Here is a 9,094-nt window from a genome sequence, read left to right as displayed (position 1 = left end):
GGGAGTTGGGACCAAAGAAAGTGAATGATATGATTGGTACTTGATAGTTGAGATAAAAAGTTTTTTTTTTTTTAACTAACTTCAAATGAAAGTTTGTGCCACACATATCCTTTTAGAATTGGAATAATTTTATAAACCTCCCCTGAAATTTTTAACAATTACAAAAAGCTCCCCTTAAATTTTAAAAATTACATATATCTCCCATACTTTTACTGTTAACAATATAGATCCAATAAGAAAGATTTTCTCACAAAAATCCTAAATTACCCTTTTGTACAAAAGTAAGAAAGAAAAATATAGTATACTCAATCATTTTCTTCCACACTTAATCCCTAACAACTATCCAAGCATAAGTTCTGGAAGATGCTACTCCTCCACACAAACTTATTAGCTTCTTGAATAATTCTTGGAGGAGAATTAATAGGTTTCTTCAAGTTGTATCAGAGTTTCACCATCCCTGGCCTTCGAGTCATTACAACCTCCAGACTGCAATATATTTGAGCTCTAATTCTAAAAAATGCAAAATATGTCGAAATTTCAGCTTCTTTCAAAAAATGCAGTATCTTCGCCAAAATTCAGGGAAAGACAAAACCGGCGGAGTGCAGGGAAACCATGCAACCATCCCTTTCATCTGAATCTAATCTTCCCAATTCACGAGGAAATTTGTTGACTGCTATTTTTTTTTAAAAAGAACCAGAGAAATGAATCCAGACACCATGATATAATATAGCACTCTCCCTGTAAAAATAAAAAGAATAAACTCCCAAACTATTTTTAATAATGAGAAGACAGCTTTCAAAATCACACAAAACATAGATTCTCACCAAGACAAGGATTACAAAGACAGAACTGAGAAAGATGGAGGAAAGAAATGCAAATGCAATGGTCTATAATCTATTATTTTTGTATAAACTGGTTTCACTACTGAAAAGTGAAAGCAAAACCATATGTGTTAGAAGAGTAGTAATGCAATCCCCGCCTTTTAACACACTAATATTACTTCAAGCAATGGCTTAATATTGCTTTCAAAGAGGTTGCGAATGGTACATTGCAACATCCTGTACAAAAATGGGGGCCTCTTCTTTCTTCTCTCCCCCAAAATTTTACCTCCTCCCTACCGTCAGTTCATCCTGCTCATACCTTTTACTTTTGCCATCATCACTTCATCATTACAGAGAAGTATCGTACATTAAAGAAAAAGGAGACAAAAAAAAATGAAAAACTGAAGAAGATCTAATAATCTGCTTATTTATCATGGAAAAACCTTAATTGTGTATATATTGCTTTCATGGTTCTGCGTCCTCGATCTTACCAAAAGCTCACGCTCTTTTGGTGGAGGCTATATAGCTCATGCTTTCTTAGAGGTGTTTTCGCTCCCCTCCAGTGGAGAATAGCAGGCTCTGCTTCACCAGTCTTATATGCAGAGGTCACTTAATTGTCTGCTGCACCTTGGCCTCTTAGCTTCACTGAAACAACACTTGACTGGCTATATTCCATGTTCTTTGTAGCTGGATGGCTCCACTATGGTTGGTTCTAGCATTCAGAAATTACTTACAAATCAAAAGCAAAGGGAACAAAAAGAAAATATTCATAGTGCAATAAATTGCAGATATGATATGGTATATACAGAAGAATAGCAACCTTAAGTATTAATTACTCACCCTCTTTTTACTCCCTCCAAGCTAAAGATTGACTGAAAACTGATTGCACAAATATAAGTAATTATAACAAGCATTCATATGTAACCACAACCATCCATGGGGCCTCAAAGTTCAAATCGAAAGCAAGACAATGGTCTAAAAAGTTTTTACGCTTGTAAATTGGGTGCTTGGTTCCATTTAGAAATTGAAATGAAAGTAAAAATTTTATCCTACTTAAAAGAAAATCCTCCAAATTATAAAAGTCTGAAACTTTTCTGTAATTTCAAAATCACAAACTATATTTTCAGATGTAGTTTCATTTCATGTTTCCAATAAATTCAAACATTACATGCAAGCCAAAGTACCAAAACCCATCGAAAAAGAAGAAAAAGGCCTGCACAAGTTACCTCTAAAGTGATATGCCACATAGAGGTTCTCCATGAAAGGATAAACAAGAAGTCTCTCAGAAGAAGTGTTAGCAATCCAATTAACAGCAGCAGATTTCTGAAAACTGCAACACTTATCAATTGAACTTTCCGAGGGACTGTGGCTTCTTCACCAGGACTCAAGATCTTTGAGAGATTCCACAAAATATGACCAACATAGCTCCTCCAAAGCCCAGTTCAAAAGTGAACTCAAATAATGTTAGTTCCAGCAAATTATAGTTTAGAGGCCAAACATTAGCTGGATCAACAAGTTGCAACTAATGTGAAGGTTGTCTATATCCCGCATCCCTGAACTTCATGCTGTCTGGATCAATCTTCAGCATCGACACAAGTAGAGAAGGATTGTTCTGTTTTCCAGCAGATGAATCAAGCAAAATGGAAAAAGTAGTTGAATCCATCAAGAAACCTTTACGAACCATTTCTTCGTGATAGACTATTGCGTCATCATAATGGCCCCCTTTAAGGAGTTCCTGCAGAATTACATTGTACATAACACTATCTGCCTGGCAACCACTCTCTTCCATTTTCTCAAAAAGCTCTTTAGCTTCAGTGATGAAGCCTTCCGAAAGCAGGCCAGCAATCATTATGGTGTATGTTTTGACATCAGGGTCCAATCCTTTGAGGGAGAGCTTATTGAAAAGATCTCGAGCACTATCAGCCTACTGCTTTTGCGCAATCCATCAAGGATAATATTGTACATTCTTATACAAAGATCTATTCCATCTGCTTCCATCGCGTGGAATAATTGTAATGCTTCGTCGACATGTCCAGTCTTGCACAATCCATCCAACACCACACAGTAAGTGTAAAAATCAGGCTTCATGCCAGCAGCTTGCATCTCATCGAAAATTTTTCGTGCACTAAGGTACCTTCCTGCACTAAATAACCCCTGCAGAACAGTGTTATAAACAGAGATATCAGGAGTTAAACCTTTATGTCGAATCTCATGGAAGAGATTCATGGCTGCTTCCACTTTCCTGCTCTTGAAATAGGCATTTAGTAGAATAGCGTAGCTACGGAGAGTAGGAGTAAGGCTGCCAGCAACCATTGTATCAAAAACTCTCTTTGCTTCATCTATTCGGCGCTGTAAACAGTATCCATCCATTAAGGAATTGTAGGTGACAGGGTCGGGATTCTGACCTCGCTGAATCATGACACTTACGACCTGTTCAGCATCTTCTATATGTCCTTCCTTGCACAGTGCATCCACCACTATATTAAAAGTAGAGACATCTAGAACAATTTTATAATCCTTCATCTCAGAGAAGAGCTCTTTAGCCTCCTTCCATTTGCTTAAATTGCACAAACCCTGAATCAAAGAATTGTAAGTGACAACATTTGGGGGTATGCTCTTTTCAATCATCTCCTGGAAGAGGGCAAGAGCTTCATCGACCATTTTATCCTTGCACAAGCTGTCAATGATAGTGCTGTACACAACTGTATTAGGTTTACAAGATCTTCCTTGTTTTTCCAGTGCTCTGAGCAAGTCGATGGCTGTTCGAGTGTTTCCCTCTTCACAAAGTCCATGTATCACAATCCCAAATGTAAATTCATTCGGCTCACAAAGCTTTTCATATATTATCTTTTTGAACAATTCTTGTGCCTGGGGAACCTTATGTTCTTGAAAGAGTCCTTTGAGTAGAGTATTGAATGTGAATACATTGGGCATAATGCCACGCTTAAAGAAGCCAGCCAACACAGTAAACCCCAAATCCACTCGGCCCACGAGGCAATAACAATTAATCACTATAGTAAGGGTGTACTCATCAACAGGAATGCCCTTGACACACATATCTCTAAAAAGGGAAATAACTGAAGAATAATGATTCTTCATCTTAACAATACGGTCCATCAATTGAGTGAAATCAATAACGGAAGGCAGAGGACTCATCCGAGCCATCTGCTTGTATAAGCTCAGAGCATCATCAAGACTGTTTATATTAATAATATCATTCCTCAATTCCGATTGTAATTTCAGAGCTTTTCCAGAAGACGACCTAGTTTTACTGCTACTAGCAGAGTAAAAAGCTAATTGAGGTTTAGGGCTTGGGAATGCAGAGAGAAATAAAGCAAGAGCAGTACAACCAACTGTAGCAGCAGTACCTAACGAAGCAGCTGCTTCCTCAGACTGAGCAATGGAAGCAATCACCGCAGAAGAAGCTCTTCTCTTCATCATCATCATCATCGTCTTCTGGTCTGAAATGAATTAATCACTGGGATTTTTCGTGCAAAATCTGAAGCTGGGTTGTTGAATTGTATTTTCAGAGCTAACTTTTATCGCTTTTTCTCAGTTTCGACGTCGTCACAGTATCGGACGTTAACCATTTTTTTTTTTTTTAATTTTTTTAAGGGATAATTTCAGAAACCTCCCTGAGGGTTTGCCTTAATATCACTTAATACCCTAATGGTTTTAAAAAAAAATCCCTCTTACCTCCCCTTGATTGTCACCCCTTGTGCGTTAAAAAATTCAAAGTCAGTGGAGAGATAACAATTTACTTCCATTTGTAACATTGTCACACCTTGTGTGAATTTTAGTTATTCATTTTGGGGTTTTTAGTATGGTAATATTGATAATTTATCACACATTTTGTTTTATCAATCTAATATGATAGAGGAAATAAGAGAGATTTTTGAAATTATAGAAGTACTAAGGGATATTAAATCCAACCTTAGGAATGGTTTGTGAAATTATCCCTTATTTAATTGCTATCTTGTAAAGGCGAGAGGGATGCATGTAGTTATCGAACTCGATATTACTGAATTATAGTTGGTAACGATGATATTGTTGTTATTAATATAAGAAATGCCACCCTATGTTCTTACTGATTTGGAAAAATTACTATGATTTACCATTTGATATTACAGTGCAAATGGCAATGAGAGTTTGTATAGTTAAGACGAAAATATGAAATTACGGTGATGAATTTTGTATTTAATTATTGCGCTGTAACTTCTCTACTTTTATTAGTTTTTTTTTTAATTTCAACTGTAATTTTGAGTTATATTGTAACGTTAATGATAATGATTTAAGATGAATGGTGAGGATTAATTAGAAGCAGCAAAACTTTCTTTTTACCTATTACTCTAGAATAGATTTGGGTCAAAAGGCCTCGAATCCAACGTTACCACAATTATCAGCTTGCATTTTTCAAGATTCACCCGTCAACTATATGGGGCAATTTTCTAAGAATATTGTTTAATTCAAAAACTATCTCAATTTTGGTGTTGTATGGGAGTTAATTCTCTCTTTTCGATTGCTGCATTTCGAATATGTGGCTACCGCGAAAAAATATTTTCATTTCCATTTTTGTTCATGTCAGACGGACTAAAAAAAATGTTTGTTTTTGCAACGAAATTGAGCTGTCCTCACATCCACATTTTTATAACGAAATTGGATGCTGCACAGACGTGTCAACAACGGACAAGGGGCTGCAACCGTCCTCAACGGTTTTGGACATTTTTAACGGCGCGTAATTTTGGTTGCACACGGTGTAATTTTATTTGCACAACGTGTAACTTTAATACAAAATTTTGTAAGTCCCACACATGGTGTGAAAATCAATGCACAACTTATGATTTGGACCGCATAATTTATTGAGGCCAAATCATGGCCATTAACAAATCATGACCGCTCCTGCCCCGTTTCCGTCAAGAACACAAACGAGTAGCAGCAGTTGCCTTGCACAAATGAACGGAATTGTATGGAAATGATAGAATAATGGTCTATGTGTTTCTTCTCATCGTGATTTCATCATTCTCATTATGGTGATTTCACCATTCTCATTGTAACTTCTTTTCTTGTAAAAAGATTGTTTCGTGTGAACGAGCTTCTTTTCTTGAAATTATGCATAACAAAGATTAATATCTACCATTAATCTTAGCTGAGGCTAATTAATAGTAGAGAGCAACACGTTTAATTTAGCATCTAAGAAATATCCACAAAATTATTCTTAGTAAATTAAGAAAACTTTAAGAAGTCATTCAAATGAATAATTGTTAGATTAGTATAAGTATGTACATTTCTTGCAGAGAATCAATATTTGTGTATCAGATTTTAGTCATGATTTACCTAAAAAGAGAAGTACCCTTTTGTCTAATAATCAAAGTTGTTTCATTTCTGTTATAATGCTAATTATATAAATGAAATGTTACCGACCGATTCAAAAATGTTAGTAATTAAAATGAAAACTGAAACATTACCGACTAATTCCATTTAAAATTATTTACCATCCTTTACACTCTATCACCCATTATTTCTTGTGCTTAAAACCTCTTGCTCAAAGCAATGGTAAAATATTAAATAGCCACAGTTTTAAGATAGTCCAATATCAATGTCAAAATATACATGCTCTTGTGACAACTGAAAACATGCTATCAGAGTAGGATTAATCAAAGCTGAGCTAATTCGTATTTTGTACATTAAATAGTTAATCTAAACTTCTGAAATAATAACTTGAATGAAAAATAGAGACTTGAAAATTCTTGGCTTGCACAAAATAGAGACCGGGATTAATTTAGAAATGCTTTTATCAAGAAATTGATCCATGCTTGCAATTAAAGTACTTGTTTGAGATCGTGGTCTGGTCAAGATTCCTAGACCAAAAAAGTAAAATAAAGAACTTGGTGAATATCACTAGACCAAAAAAGGTCGCCGCATTAGTGATTAATTTCATGACAATAAAAAAAACATATTTCACAGTCGTCACGTGTGGCGACCATGAAATTTTCTGAAAAATATCCTTTTAAAACAAGAAAAAGAAATGAAAAGTATACTTTGTTGTCGCAGTAATTTTCAAAATGCAGCGATTCTAAGTGGAGGAAACAGCTCTGCACAATACCAAAATTGAGATTTTTTTTTGAATTTAACAATATTTCTAAAAATTCGCCACTATATGGTTTCATAATTGAGTTGGTAATTTCAATGGATGCCTTTAGAGTTCATTGCAAATGCGTTACAATAATTACCTGTCATTAACATTGTAAAGTATTTGTTAGCAATGCACTTTTAGGGTTTTAAAAAGGAAACAACATACGCGTTTAGGGTGTAAAGAGGAAAAGATGGGGCAAAAGAGGATTCTTTATTTTGCCCAAACAAGAAGAATATGCAATGAACACAGCAACTCACAATTGTAGCCAACGAGGTGGATTAATCTTATACAGCATGATTAGATTTATGGTAACATATTGGCATTCTTTTCTAGGAATTCTCGATAATCTTGAAACATTCAATACTTGAATCATGTAAAATATGATTGATTTCAGACTTACAAATGTTCTTTCTTTGGCATATTCATTGAGTTTAAAGTATTCAAAATTGAAATCAACATTATATGTATATAGAACAGTATACACTGAAAACCACCCAACTCAATGACCGAATAGTATACTTATGCATAGAGGTGTCAAAATGGGTGACTTGGACGGGTTTGGGTTGGGTAAAATGGGTAATGGGTATAGGTGAGTCAATCCATTTATACCCATTTAATTAGATGTGTATAAATGGATAAGTCAAAAAATGAATTGGGTAACCCAATTACCCATTTACAACCCATTTATTTTAATTTTTTGTAAATTCATTTAAATTCATTTTTGCAAACTAAGTTATCAATTTATACCACTCTTTGTACCCATCATTAGTTTTAAATATTTACTTATAATGCTCAATAAGCCTAATTACCAATTTTTTTTCATTTATACTCTATTTCACAAAATTACATATTATTTAATAATTGAATAATAACAATATAAAAATTTGAACTAAGTACTATAAAAGTTAATATAAAAATTTAATCCAAAAATTTTGAACCCCTAACATTTTTTCCATATATAAATTTAAATTTTCATTTTAGAAAGATAAGAAAAGAGGCTCAAATTTATCATAAATTGGTAATGCCGAAAAATGAGCAAGTTAACAAACTAAGAGAAAATAAAATAATAAAATAAAACCAACAAATAATAATAATAATGAAACAAAAGTAGTTAACATCATGACGAAATGAAAAATTTGAAAAAAAAAAATGGGTGGGGGAAAAGAAGAGATTTAGGGGAAGAGAATTCTAAATAGGTTAATTGGGTTTGATGGGTTACCCAATAATACCTATTTATTAAATGGGTATTATTGAGTAACCCATTTATACCCATATACAAAAGTTTAAGATATCCATACCCATCTATTCATGGGCGGGTATGGGTAAATTTAGTTAAGTGGGTTGATTTGCTACCTCTACTTATGCACCAGACAGTTACAAGTTTATTATCAAGCTTAAGAAACAACTTCAATTGAAACTTTTATTAACTTTTACTAGTAAGGGTTGATGTGCCCGCCTTGAATCGTTTAAGGTTAGTAAAATTTGATGAAATGTTTGTTAGTAGAGTATCATGTGTGAAAGTATGTAAAGTATGTATATTACTGAAATGGAGAGAAATTGGATATCAGTATTTAAATTTGAACAAATGAACTTTGTCATTTTTTTGTCAATTTTCTTTTGAGTGATTAATACATTAATATTTAATTAAAACATGAGTCATTAATGCTAACTGAAATTACCACCAAGTATAGCATGCAAATTTGATGAGAAAAATATATATGTATTTATTACATTTCATTAAGATGCTTTTTTTTCCTCTTTTAATGATAGCTTTCAAATATACATTTTTTTGTCATTGTCACTGGATTTATAATTGTCTACATTTTTCATTTTACAAATTTAATTTAGTGTACAAATTAATAATATATTTATATACTCTTTTGTTTTAAAATTATATGTATAATTTGTACAGCAAATATACGCAGAGAAATTGAAAAACAGTAGCATTAATAATGGTTAGCATTTTTGCAGAAGTTTTTTGTGCTTGATAGAGGGACATCTATATATGAATTGGATTTATAGTTTATCAGTAAATTTGCTTTTCAAGGCAAAAGAGATTAAATTGAAGTACATTAACATAAATGATAGACAAATACAAGATAACAAAATTAAAAACACATGTAGGTCGCAAGTCAAAGCA

General features: G+C 33.5%; 1 protein-coding gene across 4 annotated transcripts; it reads right to left on the bottom strand.

The window, feature by feature from the left end:
• Positions 1 to 996: 996 nt before the first annotated feature.
• On the bottom strand, positions 997 to 4,385 carry LOC113702373 (uncharacterized). 4 transcript variants are annotated; one of them, XM_027223554.2, is made up of 3 exons: positions 2,048 to 4,385; positions 1,662 to 1,700; positions 997 to 1,533 (listed from the first exon to the last, which is right to left on the bottom strand). In XM_027223554.2, exon 1 carries the CDS (start codon positions 4,269 to 4,271, stop codon positions 2,670 to 2,672), a length of 1,602 nt encoding a protein of 533 aa, XP_027079355.1. In that variant the 5' UTR covers positions 4,272 to 4,385; the 3' UTR covers positions 997 to 1,533; positions 1,662 to 1,700; positions 2,048 to 2,669. The 4 variants fall into 4 exon arrangements, with proteins under 4 accessions (XP_027079355.1, XP_027079352.1, XP_027079353.1 ...); XM_027223551.2 differs by having other exon boundaries at positions 1,662 to 4,385; XM_027223552.2 differs by having other exon boundaries at positions 997 to 1,700.
• Between the last annotated feature and the right edge of the window lie 4,709 nt (positions 4,386 to 9,094).

Source organism: Coffea arabica, chromosome 7e, assembly GCF_036785885.1.
Source record: "Coffea arabica cultivar ET-39 chromosome 7e, Coffea Arabica ET-39 HiFi, whole genome shotgun sequence".
NCBI lineage: Eukaryota > Viridiplantae > Streptophyta > Magnoliopsida > Gentianales > Rubiaceae > Coffea > Coffea arabica.
The sequence above is the reverse complement of the archived record's forward strand: the minus strand, read 5'-3'. Positions and strand labels throughout refer to the sequence as shown.